The following is a 14,993-nucleotide window of genomic DNA, read 5'->3' as shown; positions in this document are numbered from 1 at the left end:
GTTGGACTGTATTATTTAGTGGCCAGGGAACTCGGTGTGCTTCCAAAGTAGCGTTCACTGTTTCATTCTGCTGGAGTCCAGTACTGGCCAGTGCATCTCTTGCCTTGTAATCTGTTGTTTCACTCCTCAAATAAGATTTTCTGGAAATAGAAGTGTGTGGGAGGAAAATTCAGCAATGAAAACTGCAGATATCGACCAGAAAATCCTTTGTGCCATACCTCTGTGCAAGCCTTGACAGAATTTATGATACCACAGACCAGTTCCGGGGCAAGGTTCCTAGAAGAGCTCAGAGATAACAGATTCTGTGGTATATACAGAAATAGAACAGTTCTGGGTTAATATGTTTAGAGTCAGTTCTGAGTAGTATTATTGGAGGAAGAGTGATAAAACTGAATGCATTACATGGAATTGGGGTAAAGTTAATGTGGTTGCTCACTTTTAGTGGGTACTTTTGCAGCAAGACTGAGTAGAACTGTCAAAGCCTCAGCAAGATAAGAGCTGTGTTGCACTCTGACAATGTCTGATGAAATTGCTGAAGAGAAGTCATTGAATATCCTGAGTAGAGGCAGGAGCTGTCTTGGGGACTGGCCCAGTCGCTCTGATTTTGGTTCAACTAAAGCTCTTCCTGAAGCACCTTTCAGGTGCAGAGCCCTTTCTTCCCTACTTCTGAAAATGCTAGTATCTACCTGACCTGCATGTTTTTGTAATTCAGAGTTTGTGGTTTGCTGAATTAATTTTAACTCAGGTCAGTTAATTTCTCTGGTTTGTAACGTGGTAGGTGAAGGGAGGGACATAATTTTTTTTCTTCTGTTGTTAGCACTGATTAGCAGTTTTATATAAATAGGGTCTGAGGCATGGGATCAGTACTTCTTACACTAGTTTAGTTGCAGAAGTTCACATGCTGCAGAAGTAAAGCTCTCATTTCAAACCATATGGTTCCATATAAATATGTAACTTGCCTAGCATACCTTGGAGTTATGTAACATTCTTACATGCCTTAAATGAGAAGTGCTGTTGATGAGATTAGATGTGATCATAACTGAATTACTGTGGTGTGATAGTGTATTTAGGAGTTATTCCCCTTAGCCCTGATGAGTATGTTAACGAAACACAAAGCTGATTTCCGAGAAAAAGAAAAATGCATGTCTGATACTTTCTTTCAGATGTTCCTTAGCTCCAGCACATATCCTGAGATTCATGGTTATTTGCATGCAAAGGAGCAGGGGAAAAAATCGTGGAAAAAAATGTACTTTCTTTTGAGAAGATCTGGCCTTTATTTTTCCACTAAAGGTACATCTAAGGTAAGGGGGGGAAAAAAAAGACAGAGAGCAAGAACTGTGAAGTCAGAGCAAATATGTATGTATTTATAATTTGTAATAATAACAACCAAAATTTATAACCAAATAGTTAAACTTAGAGTGATAAAAAAAGAAAAAATAAATCTAGTTATTATAGATAAAATCTAGAGAGATATGGTGATACAAAACTGGGAAGGTGTTGTCTTAGAAACTCTGGTTTCTTTTTGCCTGATAAGTTTGCTTCGTTTTTGCTTGGTATTTCTCATAAGAGTGTACCCTGTTAAGACAAATTGTCAAATACAAGTAAATTTCTGAAGTATAAGTAGATGTTCTGAAAAGTGGATACAGTAATTAATTGTATAAAATAATAACTTCTACAGATAAATTTTGGAATTCTCAAAATTTTTCACTGGAAAGTTTTTCATTCTATTGGTTCAAATTTTTGGTGTTGGTACTTTAAGCCTTATCGTATTGAGCATTGGAGTTTAGAAACCTTTTACATAAACTACTCAAAGCAATGTTAATTCATGTGTTGGATTTTCTGTAAGTACCTGCCAAAGTTTTCATTGAGCTGGTTTGCATCCTTTGGCAAATTTCGTTTGCTTCCTTGACGTAATTAACTTAGTGGGGAGAGATAATGGTTAGAAATGGTACTGGGCAATAATTATAACAGTATGTTGTTTTTCAGTTTATGAAAGTTTATTTTGTTTTGATGTTTGAAATGCATACTGCTTTCAAAACTTGCCTCCTACTCTAATTTTATTATTGCTTGGATCTAGTGAAAGTTTTCTCAGAAATTATATAACTTATAGTCTGGAGGTTTTTTCCCCTCTGGAAGAATAAACTCTCTAACTGATTTGATTTCTTTTTCCTCTGCATTATGAAATGAATATTGAGTTGCCTCTTTTTAGACTTCATGATGTCATGTTTGAAACTGCAGTTTGTAAGACTGTATTTTGGAACAGGATAACTACTGTATTCTTCCAAGTTTCTTATCTGGAGAGGCTGGCTAAAAGTAGTCTAACGGTATTACATTACTTTTCTTTTTAGGAGCCAAGGCATCTGCAGTTTTTCTGTGAATTCAGCAATAGTGATATGTACATGTCTTTAACAGGCAAAAAGATTTCTGGAGCACCAACAAACTATGGATTCTGCTTTAAGGTACAAGCTTATTATTCTGATACATATTAAAGCAAGCCACAGTTTTTAGGTAAGCTTAAGTTTCTTTAACGCTTTGAAAGCAATATTCAGCTGTCTATTATAAAATAGGAGAATTAGTGGCTTTTATTTCAACAGGTATTATCTTCAAGATATGCTTTAATGCTAAAAAAATGTGCTGTGGCCTTCTAGCCTAACAAGTCAGGAGGAACCAGAGACCTGAAACAGCTCTGTGCAGATGATGAACAAAGTAGGACCTGTTGGATGACAGCAATTAGGTTACTCAAGGTAATTTTTCTGTGTGGAGTTAACTTCTTGCTTAAGTGTGCTATGTGGTATTTTGATGCTGTGAGTAGAGAGGTAACATCATTTTAGGTTCCCATGCAATAGCAGTATCAATTTTGTACTTTGAAATCTTTTTTTTTTTCATCCCCACAAGAAGAGAGCGTTCAAATCCTGAAATCATTTTAAGGGGTGGAATGGTGCCTCAGTCCTGAAAATATTTAACATTAAGCATATGTTTCTGTGTAACCATGTTGAATTCATGTGAGATTGCTGAGTAATGTTGAACAAAGTGACAAGAATGCACAACAAGGGAACTTTAATGTTTTTAAAATGTGACTGTTTGTGACAAAATAGGAACAGGCCAGTTGGCGTATTAAATGGGTAGTATTTCATGCAAAGTGAAACATTTATAAAGGCAGCAGCAACAGTGATGATGTACATTTCCTTAGCCTAACAGCTTTTCTCCCTGTTTTTTAATGGTGAAAAAAGGTGTGTGCTATCTTTTTCATCTGGAAAAAACCTTACTTGGCTTAGGTTTATAATTTAAAATGCTAACCATGTTATTTTCTGGTTTTAGTATGGGATGCAGCTGTATCAGAATTACATGCAACCATATCAAGGTAGAAGTGGCTGCAGCCCTTTGAATATAACACCTATGGTATGTCCCACAGTAGCTCCATGAATAAATACATGTTTCTGCCATTGTGCTCTTTTCAAGTAACTTGTGTCAGTTACACTACTGACCTGCTCCTTCAAAACCTTGCATGTGCCAACGCTTGCCGAAATATTTAGGGCTGCCAGGGTTGACTAGAGAGCTAATTAATTAATTTCAATTTAACAAATGAGTTGAAAGGCTTTCTCTTTGTAAAATCTTCAGTATTTTGGAAGTTCATTGGCTTATTGCTGTTGAATGGAAAGAAGATTCTGAAAAGAAAGCAGCAGGACCATAAATGTGTTAAAAGAGAAGCAAAGTGTTTAAGGTTACACATGATGATGAAAAAGAAGATTGTAACAAATCCTTTTTGGTATACTTCCTCCTTTAATTAAAAAAATACCCAAAAAAATTAAGTACTTGAGATGAATTTGAGCTGGTGTAATACTGACCAGACTTTGGGGGAAAACCGTAATTTGGCAGATTTCTCCTGTTTTGGAGAAAAGCAGACTATACAAGATATCGTGTCCTTCTTCTCAGTAGGATAGTTGGGATTGGACGAGGTTTTCCATTTCTTTATATCTTACGTTATCCCTGCTCTTTATGAGTCATTTCAGACTTTTTCAGGGATTATTTATATCCCTTTTGTGTTTTGTTTTTGCTAAATTGGATAAAAATTACTTTTTGCCAAGATCTCTGACAATGATTTTATAGTGATTTTTTAAAGCTTTTATTGTAGTTCTTGCTGATAAAATGCCAAAAAATGCATTTGCTATCACAGGTATTCACAAACGTAGTTTTCAGTGATCTTGCTAATAAGCATGGCTTATTAAGCATGTGCTTAATATGCTGCCTGTGCCTTAGTTTGTGTTCTGTGAAGATGCTGCAATAGCCAGCTGCTGCTCTTATGATGGATCAGAGAGCTACTACTGATTGTCTTCTCTTTCACTGTTGTGTGCATTTTAGTTCCCATAGCTTCTAACAGGCAGAATCTATCCCACTGCTAACAATGGCACTGTTTTTCTACTTGTGTATAATTCATGAATAAAACAGCAAATTGAATAATCGCGGATTAAGTGCACACGCTGATGAACGTACTTCATAAGGAAGCCACTTCCATGTTTCACATCCCTTCATTTCTCAACCATGTCATCTGCAGAGGGTTCCCTCCACCCTGCTAGAGGCAAACATTTTCTCTTAATTTGCCCTTATTTTTTACTTTTGCAAAGTTCTTTACAGGTTACTCAGATAGACCTTAGTCTACGGTGTACAGTGAACTACAGAATTGCTGTCCTCCATTTGAAGTTATATTCATGATTGCAACAAAGCAAAAAAAAAACCCCAAAAAAACCACCACCAAAAAAAGCCCAAAAAACCAGAGCCGTTCTGATTTTGGACTGGGAAGCTTTGCTAACCCTACAGAAATCTGGGCCTCTTGTGTCCAGATGTTGTTTTAACCTATAGAATGCTCTTTTATTTATTAGATATTCCAGTGCCTGCCATCACAATTCTTATAAAACCTGATTGTGTAAACCTTGGTTTCTGAGAAACATTTTGGTGATTTTTAGGACTGTTTTGTCAAACCTCAATGTTCTTATTCAGTTGTTACAAAATTGATCTTCACTGAGAGAAAAAAACACAAGCATTTTTTGTAACAGATGCTGCAGTTATTGAGTCTGTGATTAGAGTTAGAAGTGATGTATTAAAATAGAAGTTGTACTCCATAGAAATTGCTGTTTTCAATGCTTAAATATGCTAAACTGAATGGAAATTTATATAGCAAACATATAAATCTGACATTTCTAATGAAATATTTTGAATATTTTTAATTGGATCATTATGTATAATAATTTTGTATTTTACCTTTTTTTCCCTGTTACTTGGACATCTTAATAACAGTTTCCTGACTTGTTTTGACATGGAAAGGGCTAGTTATAGTTAAAAATATAAATACAGTTTATGGTAAAGTGATATATTTGTCATCCATTGCAGTAATGCAAAAAAATGGTCTGTCCAGCCAGACTGCAAAATTGAGCTTTGCAGCAGCATACTGGAATTATAAATGCTCCCTAGGGTAAAATGAGTTTGGCTCTGATGAGAAACACTGCCAATACTTGAAATATCACTTACAAAACATAATGTTTTCTCAGAAGCTTGCTTTTAAATGATGGATCTTGAAAAAAGTGAGCAAACTAAATTTATTTTTCTTTGTTGCAGAGAAGCGTTTCAGAAAATTCTTTAGTAGCAATGGATTTCTCAGGACACAGAAGCAGAATTATAGAAAATCCAACAGAAGCCCTTTCAGTTGCAGTTGAAGAAGGATTAGCATGGCGGGTATAAATCTCTTTGATTTATCAGAATATTATTTTCTGGTTTGGTGGGGTTTATTTTTGTTTGTTTGTTTTTTTTTAGCAAAAGAGCTTTGAAGTCACATTTTTGCTTCTCTCTCATACAGAGGAGAGGGTGTCTCCGACTCAACTCCCATGGTAGTCCTATTGCCATGTCTAATATGGGTATGTGTGAGTTAATTCCTTGCCAGAAAAATGCAATAACTGGTTCTTTCAATAAAAGGAAAATGTTTTTTCACTGATCTTTTTTTCTACAGCTATACACAGATCTCAGTCATGGTTTCATCATAAAATCTCTAGAGAAGAGGCTCAGAGACTTATTTTGCAGCATGGACTTGTAGATGGGTAAGTTGATTCTTTACCTAGCTTCTCTGAGACATGTTTCTAGCCAAAAACTCCTGCTTTCATGTGCCTCTTCCTGGGGGAGGTGGAGCAAGGAGTTTGCACTTGCCTAATAGGGATAAAAAGTCTTTTATATAGGGCTATCAGTTGGTTCTTATTTTGTGTCATTTGGAAACCATGCAGTGGTGATCTAGGACTTTGATTCTGTCACTGACTGATTATTTGTGTCTGTTCAGAGCCAAGCACTAGAGCTGTGTCTTTGCACAGGATTCTCTGGAGCTGTCAGCCTTGGCACCACTCTTCTGTATCTCTATTAGTGATGAAAGAGTGAAAGAAAGCCTGAAAACAGTACTCTAAGATGAACTGTGCTGAGACAGACATTGAAAAAAAAAGTATGCTTATTTCTCATGAATTTACTAAAAATTCTGTCATCCTTTAATAGGAAACAATAAATGTTAGGATAAGACTAATTTTTTTTAATATTTCATTTAAATATTAATTTAAAAAATGACAAAGTGAGTAGGCATTTTATGTTCAAATCCTCCTGATTTTCATTCCTGCAGTTTTATCCTTAGTCCTGTATTAAATGTAAACTTGAGCCTCCTTCATTTAATGAGTAATTCCATAAAAATCTCAGTTTCCTTGAGTCTGTTTCCAGTTAGGTACCTGGATCATCAGATTGCTGGTTAAATTCCTTCAGTTTTAGATTAAGTATGTTGTAATATTGTTTTCTACATCTACAGAAAGGGCTCCAGGAAAAAAAAAACGGAAGGGAAGGAAAGAGAGACAAACCCAGCACAGGAATGGTTAATTGGACTTCCACTTTTGCATTGTTTTTTTTTTTTTTTAATTTCTGGGGTCTTGTTTTTAGGCCTGGCTTATCATCTTGAAGCTGGTTCTGTGCTCTGCATTTATTTTTGCACTTGTTAGAAGAATGGGACAGGACATGGGGATGAATCCAACATATATTTCTGAACAGGATGTCAGTCTAGGCCTGATGCATCTTTCAGTGTATTTCTTACACACACTGAAATGAGAAAGTGAATACCTTGCTAGCATTGGTTCAGTACAGTGTTGTTTATGTTACATTCTTGGAGCCATTCATAGCTGTGTAGTGGGATTTTGAGGACTTTTGTGTGGACTATCTAGAATTATTTAGAACACTGGTAGTAGGAGTGCTCATATGCTGTCAGATACATATTCAGGAGTTACAGTGAAGTAATGAACACATGACATCATGTGACATCATTTTGATGAGCTGAAAGCATGAATTATCACCAGAAATGCAGCCATTTTTAATAGGAAAAATAAGACTTTAGTTTCTGGGAGTGAGGGTAGAGAAAAAAATCCATATTGAGCCTTTTAAGGTGATCCTGAGCAAGTAGTCCTCATGCATATATGACAAGGGAGTAGGGCCTCTGTAATACTGTATGTACCAACAAATATGTTTCTCATTATGGCTTTTAGAAGACAAGGAGGCAGTTAAATAAACTAGTTACGGTAGTTTTAGAATTAGGAGAGGCCAATAACAGAATTAGGGACAGCAACAATCTTAAGGCATGTTATGAAAGAAGAAAGTTTTTGGATATGGTGTTAAGCCAAATTTCTTTAAAAAGTTCATTTGGTAATGTTGTAGATTTTGTATTTTACCACCTGAAGTATATTTGAAGACTTTCCAGTGGTAAATGTTTGATGAAAGGGATAAGAGCATTACCAATATGGCCAAGAAAAAGTCCAGCTCGTCATGCAGAGAAGTTAATGAGGGAGAAGTTGACTGGAGTCATCCAGCATGTCTAAAAAGCTCTTTGCAGCTAACATTTCTGAGATTCTGTGAGCTACAGTCTTTTTGTCACAAACAAAATTTTTAAGGTTCTTTGACAACTAAAGTAGGTAAAGTAGGTAATTGTGATTATTTTAGAAAATAATGAAGGCCTTTTTATCTGAAGAAGAAATGTTCCTTATGTGTGTGATAAAACTAGGAAAGAAGTAAGAAAATGTACTTTAAAAGAATTGATGAATAAGAACCAATAAAAGTGATTACATTGTGTATCATTAAATGTGGATCCTAGTAACTGGGTATAGAGACCCCATGTTGGATATCTACAAAGTGGCACATTCCTACAGTGTCATTTTTCTGAAAAAAATGAAGTGCCCGCCATTGATGACAAACATATAAAGTATGGAAGTTAGTGCAGAGGATCTGTGAGTGCTGTGAGCATGCCGTTCGTGTCCCGGGAGGATGAGAGCCCGCTAGGTGGTGGGAGCGAGCCGGTTTGAGCGGAGCCCGCGCTGCCTGCGGTGCACGGCCCCTGCCGAGCCGAGCCGGGCCGGGCCGTGCCGTGCTGAGCCGTGCCGTGCTGAGCCGTGCCGTGCTGAGCCGTGCCGAGCCGTGCCGAGCCGGGCCGTGCTGAGCCGTGCCGTGCTGAGCCGTGCCGAGCGCTAGGCGGGCAGCAGCCCTCGGGAGGAACTGCGTCAGTCCAGGTTTCTTAATTCCAGGAATTTTCTTACTGTGTAAAAATAGAACTCTTAAAAACTTTGAGAATGAAATTAGTACTTTGAATCCATTCTGGAAGTCAGTGAAAATTCACTGCAAACCTTTGGCTGGTATTTTCCCCCTTGAAATTCTTTCTTTTCATGTGGTACCCGGGCTCTCATTTCTGGTGCGTGGTGGGACAAACAGTTATGATTAGGTGGTCACTAATGCTTACTTGATTGAAACCTGCAAGTCCATTTTGCCCATTTCTTTTCTGTCCTGAAAGAGGAGCATGCTTGCCAGTGGCTGTCCCTCCATTTCCCTTCTTTGGTACAATGGACAGCTATATCTGTTCCAGACCTGCTCAGTATGAGCAGTTCAGACTCTCTCCACTCCAAAGCTATCTGCAGGTTCTTCCCTGTCCTCCGAACTGTTCTCTGCCAGTACTCTGCCAATATTCCAAGCCAGGTGATTCAGTGAAAACTGTCTCATGCTGGTAATCATCCTTTGTCTTTACCAAATTATTCTACCAGGGCCATGGCAAAGTTATGTTTGTGCATGTTCTGGTTGGAATAAGTTATCAGTGAATTTTAGTTGCAGTGGCACTGTTGGTCATTCAGTGTCATGATTTGAATAATAATTCCATAAAGCAAGCAGAGTGTAGCTCTGTCTTGTTGGGAATTTTGCTGCTGTGCAGAAATGAGCATGCATTTATGAGGATTGGCCAGATGTGAAGAACATTCTGGTGTGCCTTGCATTATCTTTTCTGTAAAATTCCTGTTGAACTACCTTTTGACTTTTACTTAAAATGCTTGTGATTTAGAAAATTCAAGTTTTCTCTAGTCAGAGTCCAAAGAAAAATTTTGTTCAAAGCACAAACTTTGAGGGTGCTTTTCTGTCTGAAGAAATGTATTGTAATTCTATGCAGTGTAAAAACTAACGCCTACAGTGTCATTTATTCTGAGAATGCATGTTTTTCACATAATAGACAAGGTGAAGAAGAACTTAAGAGAAAGTATTCCTAGTGACACATTTGCAAAGAAATACTGATTAAAAGCCTAACTTATATAATTGATATTATTTATGCTTTTCACTAATACTTGCTGTAATGAATTTAGAACAGTTTTAACTGGATGTTTATAAAAGGATTTCAAATGTTCTTACTTTGAAACTTTTTGATCTCTTTTAGGGTATTCCTGGTTCGTGATAGCCAAAGTAACCCCAAAACATTTGTATTGTCACTGAGTCATGGATTAAAAATAAAACATTTTCAAATTGTACCTGTAAGTAAGTTTTTTCAGTTTATATATGGAGTTTTAAAACCAAAAAATTGAAGAACTGTGGTAGAATATGGATGGATTTTTTCTTCTTTTGTTGTTTTATGGGAGATGTAAACATCATACCTGTATCACTAAATATAATTAGTATTCTTTAGTAGGGCTGAATGTTTTTGAGTTTCGCTGTTTGATTTGTTCTAAAGCTTGACTAGTATTACAAAATCCTAAAAAGTTTTTCTTGAAAAACTAAACAAATCTGTTTCAATTGGAATAGAAGCAACCCTGATGGCATGAAAATCATGTTTTAAGAGAGTTCATGTTCCCTGTTACTTTTCAGTATGTACACAATTTCTAAGTCATCTGTTTTGGACTGCCTCCATCATGTGTCCATATCTCACTGAGTCTTCTATTAAGGTTATTTTCAATATTTGTAGTCAGACATATTTTGTTGACCTCTCTTGTTACTGTGGCATATTCAGAGGAACAAAAAAAATCATTATTTAGTCCAGCTGCTTTATAGGTAAGCTGGAAGTTACTAAGCTGAAATCATATTTCTGTTACTTTTCATTGAACATATTGTCCAGTTATCCTGAGGGAATGGTTAGCCATCCTCATCGCTTCCACTCTCTCACAAGGTGGTTTATGTGGGTTTCTTTACATGCTGCATCTCTTGAGTTGAGAAATACTTGAGCATTTAGTGTTTTGGCCACAGATGTTTGATATAACTGAGCAGACCCAGAGCTTTTTTTGTCTCTCTTTACAAGAACCTTTCTTGCAGACTAGATAATACTCTTGCTTCCATGTATCTTCCTCCTGAAGTTTCTAGCATATTCTGCTGTTTCTCAGTAGAAATTAGTGGCACTATTTTTTTTTCTTTATCTGTTGATTCTCTCTGATCATTCACCAAATTTCTGTATGCCTTACCTAGGGCTTGTAGCTAATATTCTCTACTAAAAAAGGTTCATGTAGAATAAAACTGAAGCATTATTTGAGAGGAGGAAATAAGTTGATCAGATTACCTATAAGAATTGTCCAGGATTTTGTTGTGTTTAGGTACAGAATATGGGGGTTTCCTTCATCCAAAAGTGATAATTATGGACTGGATCCCATGGGATCATCAGCATATAATCCTTGATAAGAATCCCAGGTGTAAGATCTCTGTGCATTCATTGACTGTAGTCACTTCTAGTATTTACTGTGGTATAACTGTTGTGTGGTTTAGAAAACCTTCTAAACCCCATACAAAGAGTATATGTTTCTAGTTTATTGGGATGTCCTTTAACTCTCAAATTGAAGAGACCACTTTCCCTTTCCCTGTCAGGAAACAGACCCTCTCTTCTCTAGGCACAGGTATAGCAGGACGCTGCAGTTATCTTCAGTAACCTCCGAGATGGATGATTCTCTTCTTCCCTTCGTGAGAATGTGCTAAAACCTTGCTCTCCTATTGTGGAATCTTTGGATGGACCAGTAATTCTTAGTTTTGATGTAGTTGTCTACAGACTTGGGTCACATTTCCCACGCTTTTCATCGAGAAGACCTGTATGACTTCAGTGCAAAATTTGACTTACTTGAAGGAAATGTTTTTGAATTGTTTTTTAACTAAAGCGATTTCTCCTAGGATAGTAGCCAGAAAAAATAAATCATAATGAGAACAGCTTAATCCAGACAGAATGTGTCAGCATGGAAGCTGTTGTCCCCCAAATATTGGCATGTTCCTTTCTGTCAGTTTCTGGTTGCATTCAGTACCCTCATTGCATTCTCAATACCTGACTTAAATGTGCTCTGGTTTTACTGGAACGGTGCTCTTTAAAGATTTCAGAAAATTGTTGTTTAAGGGAGGAAGGGTTTTGGTTCCAGTTGCTGCTGATCTAAATTTAGTGATCATTTTCTAAGAAACAAGGGATTTTATATTACTGTAGTAAAGTCATAGCTTATTAGTTGAAGATCAAGGTTACCTCTTTGAATTTCAAATTCTACTATTCTAAACACTTACCTGTTTCCAGCCATTCTGAAGGCAAACTTTCTTACTAAATACATGTAATTTACAAAGCCTCTTTACAAGGTAAAAACAATCCAATCCAATCCCTAGATGACTTATCTTTCTCTTGTATTTTAGGTTGCTTCAGGTTATGCTACACTTTAAAATGTCCCCTTTTAGATAGGGTGTGTGTGCAACTTGCTAGTTCATGCCTCACCCATGCAAGCAGGTGCCTTGTGTTAATATTGGCAACCTGTGCAACAGGTATTGCAGGTGGGTAGTTGGGAATTGATTGTAAAAAGTTCAGAAGGAAAACTTTGGGGTACATTTGGGATCCTGTACTGTGAAAATTGGAGAGCTTGTTAGTTTAAAGGTATTTGTTAGCCTTTACGCTCTAAGCTGATGCAAGTTCACTTCAATGGATTCTATTCTGAAATTTCATTCATATGAAAGATGAAGAGTTGATATACAGTTCTGGGACTGTCTTTTTCTAATAAATGCTTTCTCATAACAGGCTTCTTAGCTTGCAGAAGATGCTAGGTTCTTGAGCAACAGAACTTTGATATGAGTTTTTACTTTGCAAAATATTGATAGCTTTAAAATTAGCAATCTGTCTGGTATTCATTTCAAGGAATTAACTTATTAGGATCATAACAGACATTTGAATTGTTAACTCTTCTTGCCTGCAGTGTGTTGGCAGGAAAATTGCATGCATAAAGAAAATCCAATGAATGATAATCCATTTTCAGGTTTTTGGCTGGAGCACAGGAGTTCACACATTCTCACATTGGTAATTCCTTAACTAGCAGAGTTTGACCTGGTTTGACCAAAGTCTGAGAATAAAGAAATTACAAACTACTTCCAGTCATGGTAGAAAGGGGTAGAATAATCCAGGAGTCATAAGCAGTTCAACAGCTGCTTCAGATAGAACTTCTTAATTACAGGTAAGACAGCTCATTATATCTTCTCCTTTCCCCTGTATTCAAGTAGGGTAGCTGCATCTTTCCCTAGCACACCATCTGCTACTCCATGCTAGCCCTACTTCAGGATCCTCTGTTCAATACTCTTTCAGTCTTGTATCTTTTTTCCCTTTTCTTTTTAAAATAGTTTGAATAGGTTTTTTCACCCTTTATTTACATGAATACCAATTAGTCACTATTTCACCTCTTGATATTAGACATATCAGCAGTAGAGGAACTAAATCAAGAAATTATGTAGTCAGCAGTGCAGTACAAATTGTGCAAGAGCTAACATTTAGTAACTTAGAAGAGGGAAATAGTGATTGTAAATTTTTAAGCATCAAAAGGAATCTTTCAAGGTATCTGTTGAAGTTTCTTCTTTCTCTTCTACATCTGTGCTAATACATGTTTGGAGCTGCAGCAATTCTTCCCCCTACCACAAAGAAGTGCTGGAGCAAGCATGTCACTCTTGTGATGGGTAGTGTCTTGTGTAGCTAATAGTTCCCAGCACACCACTGCACTGGTGTGTAGCCTCATCACACCTTACAAAAGTGAAAGAAAATCATGGAAATGAATGGAGCAAAGGTTGAAATTTATGAGTAACTTCAAACTTGGTTTCTTCTTGTTCCTCTCTAAGAACTCAGGGTTGGTATTAACCCCAGCTGTAATTCCAAAGCCAAGGCATGAAGTAGTATTGTTAATGCAGAAAGAGTATTCCTATACTTATTTAAATGTTCTTTTTAGGTGTGTACTTGAAGTCATATAATACATTGTTTTCCTGTTGGTCTTTTTTTAAAAAAAATCTTAAAATCTTTTCTTTAAGATGTGTAAATGATCACTGTATTTTTTCTGCTCACAGTAGTTTTAAGATTACGAATATGTTGGTCTGTAAGAACACTTCTCAAAGAAGTATTCAAATCAGAAAAAATACTCTAGCAAAAGAAGATTTTATTGAATCTTGTTTTTCCATTTTTACAGTTGGAAGATGATGGGAAGCTATTCTATACCCTCGATGATGGTCATACCAGATTTACTGATCTCATCCAGCTAGTGGAATTCTATCAACTTAATAAAGGAGTGCTGCCTTGCAAGTTAAAACACTATTGTGCACGGATTGCTCTTTAACCAAAGCATTTGTTGTTTCATCAGAGGGAAAGGAAGATGCTAGTATACTTTTCCCCCCAAAGGCAATTTGTACAGCAAAAAGGGGGGAAGACCCATTGCATTGTAAAGATTCTATGTTTAGGCTGCAAAAAAAAGATGAATTTATATTCTATGTAGATAAGAACTTTGCTTTGTGATTGTCACAGCAAAATTAACTTTATGGTTTTGAAAAACCATTTTTTCCTATGTAATTCTTTAGTGTTGTCTTGGACTTGCTGGGTTTTCTTTTCATCTGAAAACAGTTTTGAAAAATATTGTGTAACTCCTACAAAAATATAACTGAAGGAAGATCTTTGTTCTAAGGTTTAAAATTAACTTTTTTCTCTATAAATGTTTCTCATAATTTCTGTTCATCTCATAAAAGAATAACATTTACTGTGGCAAGGATCAGAAGCTGAACTGCACATTTTATTTGTAAATAAAATGAATAAATATTTTGCACTATATTTTTGAATGCTACTTTGAGGATTATCATATCCAAAAAGTGAAAAATCATTAAAATCACTTATAACTGCTCAGTTGTATTGAGTTGTGCTATCCTTGTTGTAATATTTTAAAGGATTTTTTTTTCTAATCTAATGACTAAATCTACATCTTCATACAGGGCTGGACTGTCACTTACTTGGCTGTGAAATGTATGAACATGCATAATTATTATGTAGTGCATAATGTGGTTTAGTGTATACCTATAATCTCTGACACAAAGAAAGACCTGTTAAGTAGTGTGGATCTTTCCACAGTTGAGGAAGGAATCAATTTCAATTGCCCTAAAAAAAAAAAAAGTAATGCTTAGTTGTAAGTTAGTTGTAAATTATCAATAATTTACAATACTTACAAATAAAGGTAAATCCAGTGGACTTTGCTGAAAACCTCATGAAAGTCTATTTGTAGTCAGTTCCTAGATTATTTTGTTATTTATTATAAAATAAAAATGTCAGTTTAGCTACCAGTTAAGCAATCATTACAGATTATCAAGTATCTAACATTCCAGCTAAAAAGAACTGTGCCAGTCCACCAAATCAAATTTTGCACCACAGCATTAGAACTAATTTTGGTATT

The 14,993-nt window shown here is 36.2% G+C and overlaps 1 protein-coding gene across 4 annotated transcripts in view; it reads left to right on the top strand.

Annotated features, from left to right (window-relative positions):
* The window catches only part of GRB14 (growth factor receptor bound protein 14), a 58,168-nt gene extending 43,716 nt beyond the window's left edge, over window positions 1-14,452 (top strand). For 2 of the 4 annotated variants that reach the window (XM_063162007.1, XM_063162009.1), the window contains 9 exons: window positions 1,164-1,301; window positions 2,349-2,459; window positions 2,649-2,744; window positions 3,319-3,399; window positions 5,611-5,727; window positions 5,849-5,906; window positions 5,999-6,086; window positions 9,746-9,839; window positions 13,749-14,452. In XM_063162007.1, coding sequence (XP_063018077.1) covers window positions 1,164-1,301; window positions 2,349-2,459; window positions 2,649-2,744; window positions 3,319-3,399; window positions 5,611-5,727; window positions 5,849-5,906; window positions 5,999-6,086; window positions 9,746-9,839; window positions 13,749-13,895 — 930 coding nt within the window. In that variant the 3' untranslated portion in view covers window positions 13,896-14,452. Of the gene's footprint in view, window positions 1-1,163; window positions 1,302-2,348; window positions 2,460-2,648; window positions 2,745-3,318; window positions 3,400-5,610; window positions 5,728-5,848; window positions 5,907-5,998; window positions 6,087-9,745; window positions 9,840-12,560; window positions 12,756-13,748 lie in introns of all 4 variants that reach the window. The other 2 variants (XR_010028559.1, XM_063162010.1) reach the window with 2 other exon arrangements.
* Window positions 14,453-14,993: the final 541 nt, after the last annotated feature.

This window comes from Melospiza melodia, chromosome 8 (assembly GCF_035770615.1).
Source record: "Melospiza melodia melodia isolate bMelMel2 chromosome 8, bMelMel2.pri, whole genome shotgun sequence".
NCBI lineage: Eukaryota > Metazoa > Chordata > Aves > Passeriformes > Passerellidae > Melospiza > Melospiza melodia.
The sequence above is the reverse complement of the archived record's forward strand: the minus strand, read 5'-3'. Positions and strand labels throughout refer to the sequence as shown.